Below are 26,195 nucleotides of genomic sequence, written 5' to 3' on the forward strand. Positions count from 1 at the left end.
GGAACCATATACCATCCTGCCATCTGATTTCGACAATACAAAGGTCTGTCTCAGCAGTAAAGATGGAGGGGAAACCTCAACGGCAATATCCAGAGACCACCTTAAGATATGCCCTGACAAGCTGAGAGATGGGGAAACAGACCCCGAGACGTCTCCGCCCATGGAAGAGGAGAAGATTATCACACAGTTCTTGGCGATTTTCCCCAGTCTTGGACTCAAATAAACCAGGCCATTGTGGTACCTGTCCTAACATTTCACCAACTGACACCGCCAGAACTAAATGTGGAGCCAGGTCATCCGGACCAGCAACCACAGCGAATCCCACCGGAGGATGCCATGCCAACCGTTGAACCGGCAAGCCCTCCCTCTGCTATCGGTGAATCTGCCATACCCATCAGTAGTAGCAGCAGCCCTGAGAGCTCCAGCCTGCCAGTGCTACCCAGACTCACTAGAAGTGTAGCTAGAAGGCAGTGCACTACACCAGCGATAGCAAGTATAGCAGGCCCTGTTAGGTCAATAGCAACCCCTGCACTGCGGAGGTCTACACGCAGCACCAGGAACCAAACTCCACTTCGCTATAAAACTTGGAGATACTAAGCTGTTATTTGGTTGAAAATGTTTGTGTAAATCTCTTTGTTACAGGTTTAAAAATGGACAATGGAGTGATGGACAGTGAATTGCTCTAAAACTTTCACGGGGACCCCTTTGTTTACCCGGGGTCCTTGCTGTTCAAGGTTGCACCTACTGTACTGGGAGTCATGAACTGTGCATGACCAAACTTTTGCAACGTTCAAGCATCCTCACCTCCCATAAAGGGAAGCACTGTTATATATTTACTTGTTCATAGCATTTACTTGTTTATAGTATTTCAAAATTTTGTGTGTTTTCTAATAACATGTAATGTTGTTCTTCTTTTCCCAGTCCGGGAGTACTGGATTTAACCGGGGGGGAGTGCAGCGCCCCAGAGTCCTGGTCGTTGCAGTAATGTCGCTCTGCCGCTAAGGGGAGTGATGTTACATCTGACTGCACTAAAGGAGTTCACCTGACCAGGTATCACGGACACACACTACACTCCACACTCCGGCCACCAGGGGGGGTGGTTCTATCTATTAGGCCACTCCTCACGCTCTGGTAAAACTGGGGGTTGGACAGGAAGTTAGGAAGAAAGCAGCCCGGGAGAGTTCGGGAGAGGACCTGTCAGGGGTGGGATCCTGACAGTGGCCTAGTGAAAAGGACAGATAGTTACGGAGCTGTGCCTGTAAGGTATAGCAGCAGGCTCCTTAGAAAGGACACGAAGCGGAGTATATTGCGGAGAAGTGAGAAGCAAGATCTTAGCGCAGAGGCGAGAGAACCAGAAGGAGTCGTGCCCTTAAGACCGTGCCAACATCCTTCTGAGGCGCGTAGCCGGTGGCCGGAGCACCGAGGAAGTAAGAGACTCTACGTATTATTTCAAACAGTGGCAGGACAGTTAATTATAGGTTGGCTGTCTCACCTAAATCACCTAACGAAGACAAAGGAGGCAATTGTGGGAGAGGGGCGTCTCTAGGGTCCCAGAATAACTCCAGGCCTACCCCGTCGTACGGGTGCGTCCTAGCCATATCATCTGGGGGACGGAGAGAGAAAGAACATCAGAACAGGAACGACAGTTGTGAGGACTATCCCGTGGTGCTCAGCAGGGAAGGACTACAACACACAGGCGCTAGAAGGTAGGCACTGATTTCCACCTGCAAAAGGAACTCTGGATGTGCGTTCGGACCGACCGGTCTCAGCCAGCCCTGTTAGCAGTGCTCTGGATTGCAGACCCCGAAGCCTTCAGTAAAAAGGTAAAGAGACTGCAACCCTGTGTCCTCGTTATTCATCGCGTTTTGCACCACGCACCAACACCTTTCATTGGACGCCCCTTAGCAGGGTCACGGACCGGGTCTAGCCACCGTGACAACCCCAGGACCGAGATAGAGAGGCCCGGTACCGAGTACCCCGCGGCCCTGCGTCTGCGCTCCACTTACCCATAAGTAAACGGATGGCTCCCCCAACTTGCCCAGCAGCCCCTGGACGCGCGTTTCGCGATACAGCTTTCTCAAAAGAGGTATTATAGTAGTTATATTCTTGTACATACGGTGCAGTATTATAGTAGTTATATTTTTGTACACAGGGACAGTATTATATTAGTTATATTCTTGTACATAGGGGCAGTATTATAGTAGTTATATTCTTGTACATAGGGGCAGTATTATAGTAGTTATATTCTTGTACATAAGGGCAGTATTATGGTAGTTATATTCTTGTGCATTGAATCAGTATTATAGTAGTTATATTGTACATAGGGGCAGTATAGTAGTTATATTCTTGTACATAGGGGCAGTATTATAGTAGTTATATTCTTGTACGTGGGGGCAGTATTATAGTAGCTACTGGTATATTCTTGTATATAGGGGACAGTATTATAGTAGTTATATCCTTGTACATAGGGGCAGTATTATAGTAGTTATAATTCTGTACATAGGGGCAGTATTATAGTAGTTATATTCTTGTACATAAGGGGCAGTATTATAGTAGTTATATTCTTGTACATGGGGCAGTATTATAGTAATTATATTCTTGTGCATTGAATCAGTATTATAGTAGTTATATTCTTGTACATAGGGGCAGTATAGTAGTTATATTCTTGTACATAGGGGCAGTATTATAGTAGTTATATTTTTGTACATAGGGGCAGTATTATAGTAGTTATATTCTTGTACATAGGGGAAGTATTATAGTAGTTATACGCTTGAATATTGGGGACAGTATTATAGTAGTTATATTCTTGTACATAGGGGCAGTTTTATAGCAGTTATATTCTTGTACATAGAAGCAGTATTATAGTAGTTATATTCTTGTACATAGGGGCAGTATTATAGTAGTTATATTCTTGTACATAAGGGCAGTATTATAGTAGCTATATTCTTGTACATAGGTGCAGTATTATAGTAGTTATATTCTTGTACATAGGGGCAGTATTATAATAGTTATATTCTTGTACATAGGGGCAGTATTATAGTAGTTATATTCTTGTACATAGGGGCAGTATTATAATAGTTATATTCTTGTACATAGGGGTAGTATTATAATAGTTATATTCTTGTACATAGGGGCAGTATTATAATAGTTATATTCTTGTACATAGGGGAAGTATTATAGTAGTTATATTCTTGTACATAAGGGCAGTATTGTAGTAGCTATATTCTTGTACATAGGCGCAGTATTATAGTAGTTATGTTCTTGTATAAAGGGCAGTATTAAAGTAGTTATATTCGTTTACATGGGGACAGAATTATGGTAATTATATTCTTGTACATAAGAACAGTATTATAATAATTATATTCTTGCATATAGTAGTTAGTATTATAGTAGTTATTTTCTTGTACATGGGGCAGTACTACAGTAGTCATATTCTTGTACATATGGGAAGTATTATAGTAGTTACTGTATATTCTTCTATATTGGGGACAGTATTATAGCAGTTATATTCTTGTACATAGAAGCAGTATTATAGTAGTTATATTCTTGTACATAAGGGCAGTATTATAATAGTTATATTCTTGTACATAAGGGCACTATTATAGTAGTTATATTCTTGTGCAGCGCCCCAGAGTCCTGGTCGTTGCAGTATTGTCGCTCTTCCACCAGGGGGAGTGATGGTACGTCTGATGGCACTAAAGGAGTTCACCTGACCAGGTATCACAGTCACACACTACACTTCACAGGGGGAGCAAAAGGTTCTATCTATTAGGCCACTCCTCACACTCGGGTAAAACTGGGGGCTGGATAGGAAGTTAGTCGGAGAAAGCTGCTGGGTGAGACCCAGGAAAGACCTGTCAGGCAGACAGGGGGAGAAGGAGGAACATCTGAGCTGCAGACAGAGGTCCCTTTCAGGGGTGGGATCCTGGCAGAGACTTAGCACGAGATAGAATGTTACGGAGCTGCGCCTGCACCTCATTGCGGCAGCATCCTAAGAAAGGACAAGAAGCAGAGTATATTGTGGAGAAGTGAGAAACGAGATCACAGCACAAGGAGATAATACCGGGAGGAGTTCTGCCTTAAGATCGGCAACATCCTTCTGAGGCGCGTAGCCGGTGGCTGGAACACCGAGGGAGTAATAGGCTCCATGCATTACTTCAAACTACGGCAGGACAGTTAATTCCAAGTTGGCTGCCCGACCTTTAACCTAATGAAGACAACAGAGGCAAATTGTGGGAGAGGGGCGTCTCTAGGGTCCCTATAAAATAGCTCCAGGCCTACCCCGTCATACGGGTCGTCCTATCCATACCATCTGGGGGACGGAGAGAGAGAATATCAGAAACATACACAAGAGTTGTGAGGACTATCCCGTGGTGCTCAACAGGGAAGTACTACAACACACAGGCGCTAGTAGGAAGGCTACTGATTTCCACCTGCAAAGGGAACTCTGGATGTGCCTTCGGACAGGCCGGATTCAGCCAGCCCTGTTAGCAGTGCTCTGGATTGTGGACGCTGAAGTCTACAGTAAAAGGTAAAGAGACTGCAACCCTGTGTCCTCGTTATTTACTGCGATCTACACCATCATCATCTACCTTACTGGGAAGCCCTGGGGACATACTTCACCTGTGGGAAGGTATTCCATCTAGCTGCCATAACATCACCCCAGCGGACCCCTAAGCAGCGTCGGTCACCCTGACCGAACACCAAAGGTGGCGTCACGAACACTTGACAAACTATACCCTATAATTGGGCGCCCCTTAGCAGGACCACGGACCGGGTCGGGCCACCGTGACATCCCCAGAACCGAGACAGAGGGACCCGGTACCGAGTACCCCACTGCCCTGCGCCTGGGGGCGCTCCACTTGCACATAAGGGTAGTATTATAGTAGCTATATTCTTGTATATAGGGTGCAGTATTATAGTAGCTATATTCTTGTACATAGGGGCAGTATTATAGTAGTTATATTCTTGTACATAAGGGCAGTATTATAGTAGTTGTATTCTTGTACATAGGGGGCAGTATTATAGTAATTATCTTCTAGTGTATTATAATCCTTTACTTTGTGAGTAATATTTCTTAGTGCTGGTGTTAGTGAGTTAGTAGGGACACCAGGGGCTGACTGGCCCAGGTGGCAAAGAGGCAAATGCCCCCCAGGCCGCTCCCCCAGCAGCTGTTCAGGGCCGGCTGCCTGGTGGTGGCTACAGCCACACAGCAAATTGTACGCAGCCATGTCTGCTGTACTGTGACATGGCCGGAAGCAGACACAGCCGCATCTCAGTCAGCGCACACGTCTGCGCTGGGGCCAGGAGCTATGCTTGGCTGTCACCTTGACGGCTGCGCAGCTACTGCTCCCTTCATGTTCTCTATACTTCCAGGTTAGGTGTTGGGCATGAGCGATGGCGTCCTCACGCACATGCCGACATGACCCAGATGCAAGAAGCAGAGAGGCACTGCAGGGGAGCGACTGGTGAGGTAAGTATGAAGAACTTTTTTGTTTTCTTTATACAAGAAATTTTATGGTGGGTAACTGCAAGTGATGAAGTGGGGGGTGTAAGGAGACTGCACATGATGGAATATGGAGGTTATAGGAGACCGCACATGATGGAGTTAGGGGGTAAGTAGGGCTGCACATGATGAAGGTTGAGTGGGGCTGTACATGATGGAGTGGGGCTGCACATGATGAAGGGGGAGTGGGGCTGCACATGATAGTTTAGTGGATAAAGGAGACTGCACATGATGAAGTGGGGAGAGTGGGGTTGTACATGATGGAATGGGGCTGCACATGATGTGGGGGTAAGGGGGATTGCGCATGATGAAGGGGGAGTGGGGCTGCACATGAAGTGGGGGGTAAGGGGGGACTGCACATGATGAAGTGGGGGGTAAGGGGGACTGCACATGATGAATTGGGGGTTAAAGGGGACTGCACATGATGAAGTGGGGGGTAAGGTGATCTGCACATGAAGTGGGGGGTAATGGGGACTGCACATGATAAAGTGGAGTGTAAGATGGACTGCACATGAAGTGGGGCGTAAGGGTGACTGCACATGATGAAGTGGGGGGTAAGGGGACTGCACATGATGAAGTGATGGGTAAGGGGGACTGCACATGATGAAGTCGGGGGAAGGGGACTGCAGGACTGCACAGGATGAAGTGTGTCTGATGTGGGACTGCTCATGATGAAATGGAAGGGGGATAGGGGGCTGCAAATGATGAAGGGGCACTGCAGATGAAGTGAGGGGGTGATAGGGGACTGCAATGAATGAAGTAAGGGGACTTCAAATTAAAGTGGGGGGCTGCAAAATGATACATTCAGTGTGAGGGACAGGGGACAGCAATTTAATTGAAGGTGGGGTGGGGAGAGCAAATGATCAATTGAAGAGGGGGTGGGGAGAGCAAATGATGATCTAGGGGAAGAACAAATAATGAATTTTAAGGGTGGGGGAGTAAATGATGTATTGAATGTGCGGTAGAGCAGTTGATAATGAATAGAGGGTGAGAAAGAAAGACATGACAATGAATTGGGGTGGGAGGGGCATGTAACTATAATGAATCGGGGTTAGGGTTAGAGTGGTAGGTACATAGTGGGGAGCGTTGAGGATGAAGTGACTGGTAATGAATTGGGGGAAAGAGTACAGGTGCTAATTAATTTATATATTAAATGGGGAAAGTGGCTATTTATAGTTAGTGGGTGCACAGTGGTGGATTATAATTTATATTTGGAATGGTCGGTTAATAATAATAATTATAATAATTTTATTTCTATAGTGCCAACACTTTACATTTTAGAGGGGACTTGTACAGACAATGGACATTAAGCATAGCAATAAACACATAGATCAACAGATACCAAAAGGAATGAGGGCCCTGCTCGCAAGCTTACAATCTATGAGGTTGCATAATAACCAATTATATATTGTTTGTGGGTGCACCTCTGTATTCAGATGTCTAGTGTACACCATGTTCCAAATTATTATGCAAATTGGATTTAAGTGTCATAAAGATTTAATTGTTTTGTTTTTCAAATAAACTCGTGGATGGTATTGTGTTGTGAACTCTGTTTTTGGGCTCCCTCTTGTGGTGACAACTGGTACTGTGTGAGTGCTGTCTTTGGGCTCCCTCTGGTGGTTCTTTGTGTCATTCTGCAGGTCTGAGGCTGGATCAGCTGTCTCGTTATCTGTTAGCTGGTTCCTATTTAGTTCACCTGGACTCTCAGTTGTTGCCTGCTGTCAATGTCTTCAGTGCAGTTTTGGAGCTCTCCTGCAGTCCTTCGTTATCAGTCTCTTCAAGAGAAGCTAAGTTTTGCTTGGTTCATTTTTTGACCATCAGTGGTCATATGTTTCTTGGTTTATTTTTGTTTCTTGTCCAGCTTGCTAATATGTGATTTCCTTGCTTGCTGGTAGCTCTAGGGGGCTGAGTTTCTCCCCTCACACCGTTAGTTGGTGTGGGGGTTCTTGTATTCTCAGCGTGGATATTTTGCATAGGGTTTTTTACTGACCGCACAGTTCTCTATCTGTCTTCTGCTATCTAGTATTAGCGGGCCTCATTTGCTGAATCTGTTTTCATTTCTATGTTTGTGTTTTCCCCTTACCTCACCGTTATTATTTGTTGGGGGCTTCCTATATCTTTGGGGTGATTTATCTTGAGGCAAGTGAGGTCTTACTTTCCCTCCAGGAGTAGATAGTTTCTCAGGCTGCGTCGAGACGTCCAGGATTTTTAGGCACGTTCACCGGCTACCTTTAGTGTGTTGGTTAGGATCAGGTTTGCAGTCAGTCCAGTTACCACCTCCCTAGAGTTCGTGTCTATGTTCATTAACTTAGCTAGTCCGTTTGGTGATCCTCAGCCACTAGGATCATAACAGTACAGCAGGCCAAAAGTGTTTAATGCATCGCTGAAGTGGGATAAGAGAAGCCCTGAGTACAATTTTTTTTTTTCCTCTCTATCTTTGCTGCAGTCTGTCCAGCTTCTCTCATCCCCTTAATCTCTGGGTGGTTTTGTGTTCAGCTGCAGACATGGATATTCAGAGTCTGACTTCTAGTGTGGATCATCTTGCTGCAAGGGTGCAAAGCATTCAGGATTTTGTTGTTCATAGCCCTATGTCAGAGCCAAAAATGCCTATTCCTGAGTTGTTTTCTGGAGATAGATCTAGGTTCCTGAATTTTAAGAATAATTGTAAATTATTTCTATCTTTGAGACCTCGTTCCTCTGGTGATTCCGCTCAGCAAGTTAAAATTGTTATCTCCTTGTTACGTGGTGACCCTCAAGATTGGGCTTTCTCTCTGGTGCCAGGAGATCCTGCATTGCTGAATGTGGATGCATTTTTTCTGGCGCTTGGACCGCTTTATGAGGAACCTAATCTTGAGAACCAGGCAGAAAAGGCCTTGCTGGCTCTTTCTCAGGGCCAGGATGAAGCTGAGGTGTATTGTCAAAAATTTCGGAAATGGTCGGTGCTTACTCAATGGAATGAGTGTGCCCTGGCTGCAAATTTCAGAGAAGGTCTTTCTGAAGCCATTAAGAATGTTATGGTGGGGTTCCCCACGCCTGCAAGTCTGAATGACTCAATGGCTTTGGCCATTCAGATTGATCGGCGTTTGCGGGAGCGCAAATCTGCGCACCATCTGGCGGTGTTTTCTGAACAGAGACCTCAGTCTATGCAATGTGACCGAGTTCTGACCAGAATTGAGCGGCAAAATCATAGATGTCAAAATGGGTTGTGCTTTTACTGTGGTGATTCAACTCATGTTATCTCAGCATGCTCTAAGCGCGTTAAAAAAATCGCTAAACCTGTCACCATTGGTACTATACAGCCTAAATTCATTTTGTCTGTTACTTTAATTTGTTCTTTATCATCCTACTCGGTTATGGCTTTTGTGGATTCGGGGGATGCCCTGAATCTAATGGATTTGTCGTTTGCCAGGCGCTGTGGTTTTGTCCTGGAGCCTTTGGAATTCCCTATTCCACTGAGGGGAATTGATGCTACACCATTGGCTGAGAATAAGCCTCAATATTGGACACAAGTGACCATGTGCATGACTCCTGTGCATCAGGAGGTGATTCGCTTTCTTGTGCTGCATAATTTGCATGATGTTGTCGTGTTGGGTCTGCCATGGCTGCAGGCCCATAATCCAGTTCTGGATTGGAAAGCTATGTCTGTGTCAAGTTGGGGTTGCCAGGGGATTCATGGCGATGCTCCTTTGGTATCAGTTGCTTCTTCCACACCTTCTGAGGTCCCTGAGTTTTTGTTGGACTACCAGGATGTATTTGATGAGCCCAGATCCGGTGCCCTGCCTCCTCACAGGGATTGTGATTGTGCTATAAATTTGATTCCTGGTAGTAAGTTCCCTAAGGGACGACTTTTTAATTTGTCTGTACCAGAACATGCCGCAATGCGGAGCTATATAAAGGAGTCTTTAGAGAAGGGACATATTCGCCCGTCCTCCTCCCCTCTTGGTGCAGGATTCTTTTTTGTGGCCAAGAAGGATGGTTCTCTGAGACCTTGTATAGATTATCGTCTTCTAAATAAAATCACGGTCAAATTTCAGTATCCTTTGCCATTGTTGTCTGATCTGTTTGCTCGGATTAAGGGGTCCAGTTGGTTCACCAAGATAGATCTTCGTGGTGCGTATAACCTTGTGCGCATTAAGCAGGGGGATGAATGGAAAACAGCATTTAATACGCCCAAAGGCCATTTTGAGTACTTGGTGATGCCTTTTGGACTCTCTAATGCTCCTTCTGTGTTCCAGTCCTTCATGCATGACATCTTCTGAGAATATCTGGATAAATTTATGATTGTGTATCTGGATGACATTTTGGTCTTTTCTGAGGACTGGGAGTCCCATGTGAAGCAGGTCAGGATTGTATTTCAGGTCCTGCGTGCTAATGCCTTATTTGTGAAGGGCTCAAAATGTCTCTTCGGAGTACAGAAGGTTTCCTTTTTGGGTTTTATTTTTTCTCCTTCTACTACTGAGATGGACCCAGTCAAGGTCCAGGCTATTCATGACTGGACTCAGCCTACATCTGTTAAGAGTCTTCAGAAGTTCTTGGGTTTTGCTAATTTTTACAGTCGCTTCATTGCTAATTTTTCTGGCGTGGTTAAACCCTTGACGGATTTGACCAAGAAGGGTTCTGATGTGACTAATTGGTCTCCTGCGGCCGTGGAAGCCTTTCGGGAGCTGAAGCGCCGGTTTTCTTCGGCTCCAGTTTTGTGTCAACCTGATGTCTCTCTTCCTTTTCAGGTCGAGGTTGATGCTTCTGAGATTGGAGCAGGGGCTGTTTTGTTGCAGAGAAGCTCTGATTGCTCTGTGATGAAGCCTTGTGCTTTCTTTTCAAGAAAGTTTTCGCCTGCCGAGCGGAATTATGATGTTGGTAATCGGGAGTTGTTGGCTATGAAGTGGGCATTTGAGGAGTGGCGACATTGGCTCGAGGGAGCTAAGCATCGTGTAGTGGTCTTAACTGATCACAAATATCTGATTTATCTCGAGTCTGCCAAGCGGCTGAATCCTAGACAGGCTCGTTGGTCGTTGTTTTTCTCCCGTTTCGATTTCGTGGTCTCGTACCTGCCTGGTTCGAAGAACTTGAAGGCTGATGCTCTTTCTAGGAGTTTTGTGCCTGACTCTCTGGGAGTTTCAGAGCCGGCTGGTATCCTCAGAGAGGGAGTGATTTTGTCTGCCATTTCCCCAGATTTGTGACGAGTGCTGTAGAAATTTCAGGCGGATAAACCTGACCGTTGCCCACCAGAGAGACTGTTTGTCCCAGATAGATGGACCAGCAGAGTTATTTCCGAGGTTCATTCTTCGGTGTTGGCAGGCCATCCTGGGATTTTTGGTACCAGAGATTTGGTGGCTAGGTCCTTCTGGTGGCCTTCCTTGTCGCGGGATGTGCGTTCCTTTGTGCAGTCCTGTGGGATTTGTGCGCGGGCTAAGCCTTGCTGTTCTCGTGCCAGCGGTTTGCTTTTGCCTTTGCCTGTCCCGAAGAGGCCTTGGACGCACATTTCCATGGATTTTATTTCGGATCTTCCAGTCTCTCAGAGAATGTCTGTCATCTGGGTGGTGTGTGATCGTTTTTCCAAAATGGTCCATTTGGTGCCCTTGCCTAAGTTGCCTTCCTCCTCCGATTTGGTTCCTCTATTTTTTCAGAATGTGGTTCGCTTGCACGGCATCCCTGAAAATATTGTGTCTGACAGAGGTTCCCAGTTTGTGTCCAGATTTTGGCGGATCTTTTGTGTTAAGATGGGCATTGATTTGTCTTTTTCGTCGGCCTTCCATCCTCAGACGAATGGCCAAACCGAGCGAACTAATCAGACCTTGGAAACTTATTTAAGATGTTTTGTTTCTGCTGATCAGGATGATTGGGTGACTTTTTTGCCATTGGCTGAGTTTGCCCTTAATAATCGGGCTAGTTCTGCTACTTTGGTTTCGCCTTTTTTCTGCAATTCTGGTTTTCATCCTCGGTTTTCCTCGGGTCAGGTTGAGCCTTCTGACTGTCCTGGGGTGGATTCTGTGGTGGATAGGTTGCAACAGATTTGGAACCATATGGTGGACAATTTGAAGTTGTCACAGGAGAAGGCTCAGCGCTTTGCCAACCGCCGTCGCGGTGTGGGTCCCCGACTTCTTGTTGGGGATTTGGTATGGCTGTCTTCTCGGTATGTTCCTATGAAGGTTTACTCTCCTAAATTCAAGCCTCGCTTCATCGGTCCTTATAAGATTTTGGAAATCCTTAACCCGGTGTCATTTCGTTTGGACCTCTCAGCGTCGTTTGCCATTCATAACGTGTTCCATAGGTCTTTGTTGCGGAGTTATGTGGTGCCTGTGGTTCCTTATGTTGAACCCCCTGCTCCGGTGCTGGTTGAGGGCGAATTGGAGTACGTGGTGGAGAAGATCTTGGACTTTCATATTTCTAGACGGAGGCTTCAGTATTTGGTTAAGTGGAAGGGCTATGGTCAGGAGGATAATTCCTGGGTTGTCGCCTCTGATGTTCATGCGGCCGATTTGGTTCATGCCTTCCATGTGGCTCATCCTGATCGCCCTGGGGGTTTTGGTGAGGGTTTGGTGACCCCTCCTCAAGGGGGGGTACTGTTGTGAACTCTGTTTTTTGGCTCCCTCTTGTGGTCAGAACTGGTACTGTGTGAGTGCTGTCTTTGGGCTCCCTCTGGTGGTTCTTTGTGTCATTCTGCAGGTCTGAGGCTGGATCAGCTGTCTCGTTATCTGTTAGCTGGTTCCTATTTAGTTCACCTGGACTCTCAGTTGTTGCCTGCTGTCAATGTCTTCAGTGCAATTTTGGAGCTCTCCTGCAGTCCTTCGTTATCAGTCTCTTCAAGAGAAGCTAAGTTTTGCTTGGTTCATTTTTTGACCATCAGTGGTCATATGTTTCTTGGTTTATTTTTGTTTCTTGTCCAGCTTGCTAATATGTGATTTCCTTGCTTGCTGGTAGCTCTAGGGGGCTGAGTTTCTCCCCTCACACCGTTAGTTGGTGTGGGGGTTCTTGTATTCTCAGCGTGGATATTTTGCATAGGGTTTTTTACTGACCGCACAGTTCTCTATCTGTCTTCTGCTATCTAGTATTAGCGGGCCTCATTTGCTGAATCTGTTTTCATTTCTACGTTTGTGTTTTCCCCTTACCTCACCGTTATTATTTGTTGGGGGCTTCCTATATCTTTGGGGTGATTTCTCTTGAGGCAAGTGAGGTCTTACTTTCCCTCCAGGAGTAGATAGTTTCTCAGGCTGCGTCGAGACGTCCAGGATTTTTAGGCACGTTCACCGGCTACCTTTAGTGTGTTGGTTAGGATCAGGTTTGCGGTCAGTCCAGTTACCACCTCCCTAGAGTTCGTGTCTATGTTCATTAACTTAGCTAGTCCGTTTGGTGATCCTCAGCCACTAGGATCATAACAGTATTGTGTCTCAGGGCTCAATGGATCACTAAAATCAATCTTAAACACATGTGATCATTAGTTTTCCAGGTGATTCTAATTAAAGGAAAACTACTTAAAAATGATGTTCCACATTATTAAGCAGACCACAGGTTTCAAGCAATATGGGAAATAAAAAGGATCTCTCTGCTGCTGAAAAGCATTAAATAGTGCAATGCCTTGGTCAAGGTAGGAAAACATTAGATATTTCACGAAAACTTAAGAGTGATCATCATACTGTGAAGAGATTTGTGACTGAAACAGAGCAAAGACAGAGTTCATGCAGATAAAGGCATAATGAGGAAGCTTTCTGCCAGACAAATTAATTGGATAAAGAGAGCTGCTGCCAAAATACCATTACAAAGCAGCAAACAGTTATTTGAAGCTGCTGGTGCCTCTGGAGTCCCTCGAACCTCAAGGTGTAGGATCCTTCAAAGACTTGCTGTGGTGCATAAACCTACTATTCGGCCACCCCTAAACAGTGTTCACAAGCAGAAACAGTTGCAGTGGGCCCAGACATACATGAAGACAGATTTCCAAACAGTCTTGTTTACTGATGAGTGTCGAGCAACCCTGGGTGGTCCAGATGGATGGAGTAGTGGATGGTTGGTGGATGGCCACAATGTCCCAACAAGGCTGCAACGTCAGCAAGGAGATGGAGGAGTCATGTTTTGGGCCGGAATCATGGGGAAACAGCTTGTTGGGCCCTTTAAGGTTCCTGAAGGTGTGAAAATGACCTTGGCAAAGTATATAGAGTTTCTGACTGACAACTTTCTTCCATGGTATAAAAATCAGAATTGTGCCTTCAGGATCAAAATCATCTTCATGCATGACAATGCACCATCTCATACTGCAAAGAATACCTCTGAGTAATTGGCTGCTATGGGCATAAAAGGAGATAAACTCATGGTGTGGCCACCATCTTCCCCTGACCTCAACCCTATAGAGAACCTTTGGAGTATCATCAAGCAAAAGATCTATGAGGGTGGGAGGCAGTTCACATCAAAACAGCAGCTCTGGGAGGCTATTCTGACTTCATGCAAAGAAATACAAGCAGAAACTCTCCAAATACTCACAAGTTCAATTGAGGCGAGAATTGTGAAGGTTATATCAAAGAAGGGCTCCTATGGTAACATGTGACTTGGCCTGTTAGGATGTTTAGCTTAGCTTTTTTGTTCAGTGAATGTGACCTCCTGATGCTGCAAATTCCACAAATGAGCATTTTCAGTTCTTTAAAACAGATCAAATGTTTAGAAATTCTACTGTGCCTAATAATTTGGAACAGTGCATTTTGAGTTTTTATTCATTTTGGAGATTATACTGTTATCATTGGGAGGTTTCTTCAATAAAATTTGATGTATACTCTAACGGGTGATGACTTTTATTAGACTGACTGTCATTTGCACCAACCAATTAGGAAAATCCGAGAAAAATATAATTTGCATAATAATTTGGAACATGGTGTAGAAGAAAGGGAAAAAGTGGGGAATGTGGTCTGGAAGCCGTGCTCTAGGTAACTGTGTTATTTTATGCAGAGACGAGTCCTGGCTGGAAGAAGTGACGGCAGTCTGTGCTGGATAAAAATGAAGAGCAAAGATGAAGGACTTCAGCTAGAGACGTCACTAGTGAGTCAGTGTATTACCTGTACACTGACATTATACACTGTATACTATATACAAAGCTCCTGTGTATAATGTCACTGGCAGTGGTGATCACTGTATTACCTGTACACTGACACCTTATACAGATCTCCTGTGTATAATGTCACCAGTGATCACTGTAGTATCTTTACACTGACCGTAAATACAGAGTTCCTGTATACAATGGCACTTAGTATTGTGCTTTTTTAAAATTAATGATCAGTATTGTAGTATACAAGTAGTAAAAGGTGTACACTCCCTGACAGAAGTAATGTCGCTTATCCATGTTATGTAAATAAAAGCTTATAACCTGATGTTAAATTCATCCATTGGTTGTATAAATTATTCTTTTGAAAGCTGAAACCTTCCAAAATGAGATTTAGGTTAAGAAAATAAATTGACATCAATGCAGAAATATTGATCAGTTAATGAACACAGAATGGTCAGATTTTAGCAAGACAAAAGTTTTGTCGCCTGGTCATATAATGCACCCAATCCTAGTTTACATCCTCACCTGTGCTCAGTAAATGATTGGTTATTTAGTGTGTGTGTGTATAAAAAGAAACCCAGCACCCCAGACCTTCACTTGAACTGCAACTTAAGCTCTGACAACATGCCAAAAATCCACCCTGCGACCAAAGCCTGGATTATCAAGAGGCTGAAGACCAGATCCACTGCAGAGGTGGCTGGCACCTTTATTGTGTCTCAGTGTCAAGTACAAAGAATAAAAAAAAAGATTTGAAGAGACTGGAGATGTGTTTGAGTAGCCCAGGTCCGGCAGACCCCTCAAGACAACTGCTCAGGAGGAATGTTTGTTGGTTAGAAAATCCAAAGCAAGCCCCTCTTCCACAGCAACAGAGCTACAACAGGTCTGGTCACCTCAAGTCCCTGTGTCAACTAGAACAGTTTGTAGGATTCTGTCTCAAAATGGCCTCCATGGTCGAATCAGTGCCCAGAAGCCAGCACTAAACAAAAGGCAAATAAAAAACCGTGTGGCATTTGCAAACTCCCACAGCCTGCTAAATAGATGGACACTGGAAAAGTGGCAGAAGGTGGATTTCTCTTCAGTAGAATTACACCACAGCTGCCTGCCACAAACACTGCAGGAGACTTACTGGAGCCTGTATGTATCCAAAATACACCCAGAAGACAGGTAAATTTGGTGGTGGAAAGATCATGGTCTGGGGTTACATTCAGTATGGGGGTGTGCGAAACATTTGCAAGGTGGAAGGCAATATCAATAGCCTAAAATATCAAGAAGTATTAGCTACCTCTTATATTCTAAATCATAAAAGAGGTCAAATTCTGCAGCAGGATGGTGCTCCATCTCATACATCCATCTCTACAACAAAGTTCCTCCAGGCAAAAAAGATCAAGGTGCTCCAGGACTGGCCAGCCCAGTCACCAGACATGAACATCATTGAGCATGTTTGGGGAAGAATGAAAGAGGAAGCTTGGAAGACAAAAAGCTAAGAATCTAGATGAGCACCACAACTTCATTCACCAATGTTATGCAACATATATTTGTATTTTAAGTTAATTATTTGTCTGTGGGCAATAAAAATTTTGTCTTGCCAAAATCTGACCATTCTGTGTCCATTAACTGATCAATATTTCTGCTTTGATAACAATTTATTTTCTTAACCTAAACCACATTTTGGAGGGTTTCAGCTTTCAAAAGAATAACTTATACAACCAATGGATGAATTTAACGTCAGGTTATAAGCTTTTTTTTTACATAACATGGATAAGCGACATAACTTCTGTCAGGGAGTGTATGGTGGCATCATTGGTCTTTGTATAGAATGTAGTTTCATGTAGAGGTAATGGTGATATAATATTATGTATTCTCTGTGTAGTGGTGATAGTACTAGGCACTGTGTAGCTGTATTGTGTGTATGTTTGTAAGTAAGCTCCGTTATGGCACCATATCTAAGCAATAAGCTTGGTTCTGGTACTCTATCAATGTAGTAATCTAGATGATGGTACTGTATGTATGTCGTAATCTCAGTTCTGCTCCAGTTTCTATGTAGCAGACTTGGTTCCATGTAGTAGACTTATTAAGCTCGGGTCTGCCCCCTTATCTCTGTAGTAAGCTCTGTTCTGCTCCCATATCTCTGTAGTAAGCTCGGTTCTGCTCCCATATCTCTGTAGTAAGCTTGGTTCTGCTCCCATATCTCTGTAGTAAGCTCGGTTCTGCTCCCATATCTCTGTAGTAAGCCCCGTTCTGCTCCCATATCATTGCAGTAAGCTCGGTTCTGCTCCCATATCTCTGTAGTAAGCTCGGTTTGGCTCCCATATCTCTGTAGTAAGTTTGGTTCTGCTCCCATATCTCTGTAGTAAGCTCTGTTCTGCTCCCATATCTCTATAGTAAGCTCTGTTCTGCTCCAGTTTCTATGTAGCAGACTTGGTTCCATGTAGTAGACTTATTAGGCTCGGGTCTGCCCCCTTATCTCTGTAGTAAGCTCTGTTCTGCTCCCATATCTCTGTAGTAAAGGTACCTTCACACGAAGCGACGCTGCAGCGATAGCGACAACGATGCCGATCGCTGCAGCGTCGCTGTTTGATCGCTGGAGAGCTGTCACACAGACCGCTCTCCAGCGACCAACGATGCCGAGGCCCCCGGGTAACCAGGGTAAACATCGGGTTGCTAAGCGCAGGGTCGCGCTTAGTAACCCGATGTTTACCCTGGTTACCAGCGTAAAAGTAAAAAAAAAAAAACAGTACATGCTCACCTGCGCGTCCCCCAGCGTCTGCTTCCTGACACTGACTGAGCTCCGGCCCTAACAGCAGAGCGGTGACGTCACCGCTGTGCTTTCACTTTCACTTTAGGGCCGGCGCTCAGTCAGTGTCAGGAAGCAGAGGCTGGGGGACGCGCAGGTGAGCATGTACTGTTTGTTTTTTTTACTTTTACGCTGGTAACCAGGGTAAACATCGGGTTACTAAGCGCGGCCCTGCGCTTGGTAACCCGATGTTTACCCTGGTTACCAGTGTAAAACATCGCTGGTATCGTTGCTTTTGCTTTCAAACACAACGATACACAGCGATCGGACGACCAAATAAAGTTCTGGACTTTATTCAGCGACCAGCGACATCACAGCAGGATCCTGATTGCTGCTGCGTGTCAAACGAAACGATATCGCTAGCGAGGACGCTGCAACGTCACGGATCGCTAGCGATGTCGTTTCGTGTGAAGGTACCTTAAGCTCGGTTCTGCTCCCATATCTCTGTAGTAAGCTTGGTTCTGCTCCCATATCTCTGTAGTAAGCTCGGTTCTGCTCCCATATCTCTGTAGTAAGCCCCGTTCTGCTCCCATATCATTGCAGTAAGCTCGGTTCTGCTCCCATATCTCTGTAGTAAGCTCGGTTTGGCTCCCATATCTCTGTAGTAAGCTCTGTTCTGCTCCCATATCTCTGTAGTAAGCTCGGTTCTGCTCCCATATCTCTGTAGTAAGCTTGATTCTGCTCCCATATCTCTGTAGTAAGCTCGGTTCTGCTCCCATATCTCTGTAGTAAGCCCTGTTCTGCTCCCATATCATTGCAGTAAGCTCGGTTCTGCTCCCATATCTCTGTAGTAAGCTCGGTTTGGCTCCCATATCTCTGTAGTAAGCTTGGTTCTGCTCCCATATCTCTGTAGTAAGCTCTGTTCTGCTCCCATATCTCTATAGTAAGCTCTGTTCTACTCCCATATCTCTGTAGTAAGGTCGATTCTGCTCCCATATCTATGCAGCAAGCTCCGTTCAGTTCCCATATCTGTGTACAGCCTGTTTTTAAATCCTGTTATCTCTGCTACTTTAATGCAATGGCCAGATATAAGCAGGGAAAAGGAAGGCCATCGCAACTCGAGGGCCACTGCCTTGTGATTGCCCCCCAGGCTGAAACTTGCCAGCCAGCCCCTGAGGGACACAGAATAGTTTTGTGAGTTAGAAATGTGCTTAAAACACCAATCACTTCCTTTCCTCGATTACTCTTTTCAGCTCATTTAAAATAAATCACTCTGATTACATAAGCTGACAATCAATGTAGGTATGCTGGGACTTTTCATATGACTGGTACAGATATAATCTAAGTACAGCACTGAACATTATTCTGTACAATGGTACAATTGGCTAATGGTATAATGTACATTGACCAAATATGCCAATTTACTGCATTGCGGGGTTAACTTCTTCCATGCTGAATATACAAGCCCAGGGCTTTGTAGAACATCAGACCCTCATGCTGCCCCTCCTCTCCCCCCCCCAGCTGCATTCATCTCCTCCCATCCTGCAGCTGATTGGTTACAAGTTTCTATATTTGATCCATATTAGTCCAAACTGCTCAAACAGCTGGATGCTGGATGACAGGACAGTGACAGGGCAGAGAAGACATAGATAGATAGATAGATAGATAGATAGATAGATAGATAGATAGATAGATAGATAGATAGATCAGATCTGTACTTTCTTTGGCGGAGTACACAGCGCATTACCTGAGGACACCCCACATTGTGTGCGCCCACTTTTGTCTACAGGATCTGCCTAGCTGGAATGCATAGATCTGAGTCAAATTACTGCAGAGAGGAGACTACTCTGGGTCGAGGTGGTGGAAGTTCATGGGTCCCACCTCCGGCCGCTGCTCCTGATCCCGGCCGAACCTCCAACTCTCCCACAGCCCAGGTCAGTCCTGTTCCAAGTCCCCAGTCTGGATATGGCGGATACAGCTCCTCTGATGAGAAGCCTGGTGACCCTCGAATCAGGCGCCCCATGAATGCTTTTATGGTGTGGGCCAAGGATGAAAGGAAGAGACTGGCCCAGCAAAACCCGGACCTACACAATGCTGTACTAAGCAAGATGTTAGGTGAGAATGAGTTCTGTGATGGGATGGGGAGGACAGCCGGCATGAATTGTTCTGTACCGCCACAGATAATGCAGGACGAGCTGATATTAGTATAGGACTGACTGACATCGGGGCGTGCAGAGGACAGAGAGATATAGTGCGGAAGGGCACAGTGAGATGGGATGCCTACTGGCAGAGAAGAGTAATATATATATGTATATATATATATATATATATATATATATATATATATATATATATATATATATATATATATATATATATATATGGAAAAGTGTTTATATGTCGTGAGTATTATTCTGCTCTATCAATATATCCATCCATCCACCTAGATATATCGCTCATATCTATTTGTCTAATATGTATCACATATCTGTCTATGTCTCTTTTATCCATCCATTTCACACATCAATCTATGTATTATCTATCAATTTCTATCTATCTATCTATCTATCTATCTATCTATCTATTATCTATCTATCTCATAGCTATCTCATATATATGCCTTTTTCTTTATCATCTATCTACGGTATATCTATTGTCTATCTATCTATCTACCCATCTATCTATCTATCTATCTATCTATCTATCTATCTATCTATCTCATATCTATCTATCTATCCCATATCTATCTATCTATCTATCTATCTATCTATCTATCTATCTATCTATCTATCTATCTATCTATCTATCTCTCATATCTATCTATCCCATATCTATCTATCTATCTATCTATCTATCTATCTATCTATCTATCTATCTATCTATCTCATATATATATATGTCCCATATCTATCTATCTATCTATCTATCTATCTATCTATCTATCTATCTATCTATCTATCTATCTCATATTTATATATTATCAATCTATCTGTTATCTATTTTTCTTTCTATATATCTCTATCTGTCTATCCCATATCTATCTATCTATCTATCTATCTATCTATCTATTATCTATCTATCTATCTATCTATTATCTATCTCATATATAGCTACCTATCTCCTCTAGAAGTTTAATCATTGTATAATAAAAAAAAAGTTCAGCTACTTTCTAATGTACTTTGTGCTTTAATATTCTAAAGTTTAAAATATCTCTGCTTACTGTCAGAGAATAGGAACAGGAGAATGACAGTCTGTATAGCACAAATTCTTCCCATAGCTGAGGGTTTGTTACGCTGAAACTACTGTAGACAATTCTCAGTAGGGAATGTGTCACCACACTAGTGGATGCTGATAGAAAAGAACAACTGTGCAGGAACAATATATGGGCCCTTTGCAGCCCACGAGCTCTTCATTAGGCAGGGCTCATATTGCATTAGGGCAGTCTGTTCAATGCATGCGTTAAATGGACTGCGTTAACGCAAGTGCCGTTATGCGATCGCACTAGTGGCAGATGCTTCATCTGTGCTAGCGGTGACGGACCCCGAAACGCTGCAGACCGCGTCCGAGGGTCCGTCACAGAATGACGGCACATCGCTAACGCTTGCCGATTATGACATACGTTAGCGATGCGCTACATAATTGCAGTCAATGGGTGGGCTAACGCATCCGTTACATAGCACTAGTGCCGCTATGTACCGGATGCCGTCAGCGCACTGCCATTAATGTAATGTGAACCCTGCCTAATGCACAATTCCATCTGCTTTGGAGGTAGAAATGGCCACTTACCTCTTGGTCCCTGTGCAGCTAGAAAGATGGCATCAATGATATGTCTGCCCCTGTGTCACCAGGTTTCTGTCACTTAATCAGAGAGCTGCATAATATAGGGACAGAGACCCTGATTCCAGCTATGTGTGACTTACTAGGCTGCCTGCTGTCGTTTTGGTTTGTATTTGCATATTATCACTAGACGACTAGTAAAACTGCTGCCATGTAGTCCTCCATATTCATGAGCTCTGTATAATCCCACCCCCAGCATTTTTTATAAACTCACTGTTTTCTCTGCTGCAGATTTACCAGTTCTCTGAATACCGAGCTCTGTAGAACCCCATCCACACCACTGATTGGCAGCTTTCTGCATACACTGCATAGGCAGAAAGTTGTCAATCAATGGTGGAGGTGGTGGTTATACAGAATTCAGCATTCAGAGCATTGGTAGATCTGCAGCAAGCAGCCCAGGAACTGACACTACAGGAATCAGGTTCTCTGCCACTACATCCAGCTGCTCTCATATAACGCAGAAAAAACATGGTGACAGATTCCCTCATCAGCATCAGAATGACCTCACCTGCCCTTATTGTTGCTATGTATGAGTGCTGGCAGAATGTATCAGACTGTTTCGTTAGAATGAACTGTCTGGACTTGACACAAATGCAGCTATACCTCATCTATGACGTTTATTAAAAAATCTCCAGGGAGAATGTGCTGCTGAACTGTATTCAAGAGTATAAAAGCTCAGAGAACAACAGTATTATAGTAGATATATTCCTGTACATATAAGCAGTATTATAGTAGTTATATTCTTGTACATAGGAGGCAGTATTATAATAGCTATATTCTTATACATAGGGACAGTATTATAGTAGTTATATTCTTGTACATAGGGACAGTATTATAGTAGTTATATTCTTGTACATAGTGGCAGTATTATAGTAGTTCTATTCTTGTACATAGGAGGGCAGTATTATAGTAGATATATTCTTGTACATAGAGGGCAGTATTATAGTAGTTATATTCTTGTACGTAGGAGGACAGTATTATAGTAGTTAAATTCTTGTACATAGAGGGCAGTATTATAGTAGTTATATTCTTGTACATTATTATAATAGTTATATTCTTGTACATAGTGGGCAGTATTATAGTAGTTAAATTCTAGTACATAGGAGCAGTATTATAGTAGTTATTCTTGCACATTATTATAGTAGTTATATTCTTGTACATAGGGGGCAGTATTATAGTAGTTATATTCTTGTACATTATTATAGTAGTTATATTCTTGTACATAGGGGGCAGTACTATATTAGTTATGTTCCTGTCCATAGCGGGCAGTATTATAGTAGTTATATTCTTGTACATAGAGGCAGTATTATAGTAGTTATATTCTTGTACATAGGGGGCAGTATTATAGTAGATATGTTCCTGTACATAGCGAGCAGTATTATAGTAGTTATATTCTTGTACAAAGAGGCAGTATTATAGTAGTTATATTCCTGTACATTATTATAGTAGTTATATTCTTGTACATAAGGTGCAGTATTATAGTAGTTATATTCTTGTACATAGAGGGCAGTATTATAGTAGTTATATTCTTATACATAGAGGACAGTATTATAGTAGTTATATTCTTGTACATAGGGGGCAGTATTATAGTAGTTAAATTCTAGTACATAGGAGCAGTATTATAGTAGTTATTCTTGCACATTATTATAGTAGTTATATTCTTGTACATAGGGGGCAGTATTATAGTAGTTATATTCTTGTACATTATTATAGTAGTTATATTCTTGTACATAGGGGGCAGTACTATATTAGTTATGTTCCTGTCCATAGCGGGCGGTATTATAGTAGTTATATTCTTGTACATAGAGGCAGGATTATAGTAGTTATATTCTTGTACATAGGGGGCAGTGTTATAGTAGTTATGTTCCTGTACATAGTGGGCAGTATTATAGTAGTTATATTCTTGTACATAGAGTCAGTATTATAGTAGTTATATTCTTGTACATTATTATAGTAGTTATATTCTTGTACATAGGGGGCAGTATTATATTAGTTATGTTCTTGTACATATAGGGCAGTATTATAGTAGTTTTATTGTACATATGGGTAGTGTTATAGTAGTTATATTCTTGTACATAGGGGCAGTATTATAGTAGTTATATTCTAGTACACAGGGGGCAGTATTATAGCAGTTATATTCTTGTACATAGGGGGCTGTATTATATAAGTTATCTTCTTGCACACAGGGGCAGTATTATAGTAGTTATGTTCCTGTACCTAGCGGGCAGTATTATAGTAGTTATACTATATTCTTGCACATAGGGGCAGTATTATAGTAGTTTTATTCTTATACATAGGAGGCAGTATTGTAGTAGTTATATTCTTTTACATAGAGGGCAGCATTATAGTAGTTATTTTCTTGCACATAGTAGGGGTATTATAGCAGTTATATTCTTGTACATAGGGGGCAGTATTATAGCAGTTATGTTTCTGTACATAGCGGGCAGTATTATAGTAGTTATAATCTTGCACATAGGGGCAGTATTATAGTAGTTTTATTCTTATACATAGGAGGCAGTATTGTAGTAGTTATATTCTTTTACATAGAAGGCAGCATTATAGTAGTTATTTTCTTGCACATAGTAGGGGTATTATAGCAGTTATATTCTTGTACATAGGGGGCAGCATTATAGTAGTTATATTCTTGTACATTGTGAGCAGTATTGTAGTGGTTACATTCTAAGTTATTTTTAGCTATATTATTTTATTGGTTGTATTCTTGTACATAGGGGCAGTGTTATAGTAGTTATATTATTGTACATAAAGGGGCAGTATTATAGTAGTTATACTCTTGTTCATAATGGAATCTTCATATTTGTTTAACTATAGTATATATTACATATGGGCAGTATTCTAGTCTTATATTCTTGTATATAGGGGCAGCATTATAGTAGTAATATTTTTGCACATAGGGGCAGTATTATAGTACTTTCTTGTACATAGGGGCAGTATTATAATAGTTACATTCTTGCGCATAGGAGGCAGCATTGTAGTAGTTATATTCTTGTACACTGGGACAGTGTTATTATAGTAATTATATTTTTTCTCTATTGAGGTCAGTATTATATTAGGTATATGCGTGTCCATAGAAAGTAGCCTTTATTATAGTAGTTATTGAACATTTATATGACATTACTGTTTCATTTTCTCAGGTCAGTCCTGGAAAAGTCTGACTGCAGTAGAGAAGCGCCCCTTTGTGGAGGAGGCTGAACGTCTACGTGTTCAACATCTTCATGATCACCCAAACTACAAGTATCGCCCACGTAGGAAGAAGCAGGCCAAGAAGATGAAGAGAGTTGAGTCAGTCCCATTGCTGAGGCCTGAGGGATACTCAGGAGGACATGCTCCTTCCAACCTCACCCACTTCAGAGAACTGCAGCCTTTGGCTTCCAACGACTTGGAGAGTTTTGGGTTGCCAACTCCAGAAATGTCTCCTTTGGATGTTCTGGAGCAGGGTGAACCAGCCTTTTTCCCACCTCATATGCAAGAGGATACTGAGCCCATGCCCTTTAGATCCTACCAGCATGGCATTGAGTATGGCCAAGAGAAGACGCTGAGGGAGCTCTCTATAGCATACACTCCCTCGCCATCTCATATGAGTACTATCCTTAGGACTCCACCGTCTGCTGCATTCTACTACAACCCTCAGGGTGGTCCTCCAAGCTGCACTCCACTGGGCCAGCTCTCTCCACCTCCTGAAGCACCCCAGCTGGACACCATGGATCATCTGAATCCATCTGACCTATGGGTTGATGTCGACCGCAATGAATTTGACCAATATTTGAATATGAGCAGGACTCAGGTGTCTATTCCTGGGTATCACTTGCCAATGACCAAGCTGGCTACTGCTAGGACTATGCCCTGTGAGGAGAGCAGTCTGATTTCTGCTCTCTCTGATGCCAGCACCACTATGTACTATAGTCCTTGTATCACAGGCTGACAAGACTCTACAGAGTGAGCAAATGACTGGTGCCTATAGTGGCAGATGGGCACCAGTATGGGGCAGGCTCAGCCCTAGCTCAGCGATCAGCTGGGTGCCAAGTGCAGATTATCCCTGTGATATAGGAATGTGGAATAGGGTCATTGGAGGACAACACTCTAGTATTTTTACTAGGGAACAAGGCAGCAGACAGTATAAAGGGACTGACCTTGGATATTACACAGTGCCGCTGTGATCTCAGCATTGGATACAGCAGTAACTGCAGAGTTGTATTTAAGGGGAACTAAAAGCTAATAAATTAGATTGTACACAATGAAAGCTGTAGGAGAGAGAAATAACCACAATGTTCAGTGCTTAAGGTGGAATGTTCAGATTTACAAGGTTAAAGCAGGTTAGGCTACGTTCACATTTGCGTTGTGCGCCGCAGCGTCGGCGCCGCAGCGCACAACGCAAACAAAAACGCAGCAAAACGCATGCACAACGCTGCGTTTTGCGCCGCATGCGTCGTTTTTTTCATTGAATTTGGACGCAGCAAAAATGCAACTTGCTGCGTCCTCTGCGCCTGGACGCGGGCGCCGCAGCGACGCATGCGGCGCAAAACGCAAGTGCGCCGCATGTCCATGCGCCCCCATGTTAAATATAGGGGCGCATGACGCATGCGGCGCCGCTGCGGCGCCCGACGCTGCGGCGCTGGCCGCAAATGTGAACGTAGCCTTACACGTACATGGAACTGCTCTTAAAATTGGGAACATATTCAACACATGAATCCATATCCTGCATTACTAAAAGGATGAGTTGCAAGTTTTTTGCTTCTATGTATTAATATATTTCCTAAGTGGAAAACAGAGACTGCAAAATTAGTGATGTCATCACACGGGCGCTGAGGTCACTTTTTCCCTATCACTTTTTCTCTTCCCGATTGTCCATTCCAACCAAGAACATCTTGTGTTATAGGAATTGTAAACTATCTCTATTCCTCAGCCTATAATTACATTGCCATCCATTAATTGAGATGAGATCTGCGTCATCCACTACATTGATGATACACGATATTACCCCACTGCAACTTTCTAGGACAAACCTTATGGGGGTCAATATAAATTCTGTGTGCTGAAACAGTTGCCCTACTTTATACAAAAGACCTCGACAGGCA

General features: G+C 43.4%; 1 protein-coding gene across 1 annotated transcript; it reads left to right on the forward strand.

Moving 5' to 3' along the window:
* Window positions 1-18,880: 18,880 nt before the first annotated feature.
* On the forward strand, window positions 18,881-25,567 carry SOX18 (SRY-box transcription factor 18). Its single transcript, XM_077252964.1, has 2 exons — window positions 18,881-19,380; window positions 24,255-25,567. Exons 1-2 carry the CDS (start codon window positions 19,071-19,073, stop codon window positions 25,040-25,042), a joined length of 1,098 nt encoding a protein of 365 aa, XP_077109079.1. The 5' UTR covers window positions 18,881-19,070; the 3' UTR covers window positions 25,043-25,567.
* Window positions 25,568-26,195: the final 628 nt, after the last annotated feature.

The sequence above is a fragment of the Ranitomeya variabilis genome, chromosome 4 (assembly GCF_051348905.1).
Source record: "Ranitomeya variabilis isolate aRanVar5 chromosome 4, aRanVar5.hap1, whole genome shotgun sequence".
Lineage (NCBI taxonomy): Eukaryota > Metazoa > Chordata > Amphibia > Anura > Dendrobatidae > Ranitomeya > Ranitomeya variabilis.

Excerpts from the sequence above, each read along its gene's own strand:
- SOX18 (XM_077252964.1), top strand. The coding sequence starts at position 19,071 with ATGCATAGATCTGAGTCAAATTACTGCAGAGAGGAGACTACTCTGGGT. Across the intron at positions 19,381-24,254 it reads TGTACTAAGCAAGATGTTAG|GTCAGTCCTGGAAAAGTCTG; the intron begins GTGAGAATGAGT and ends TCATTTTCTCAG.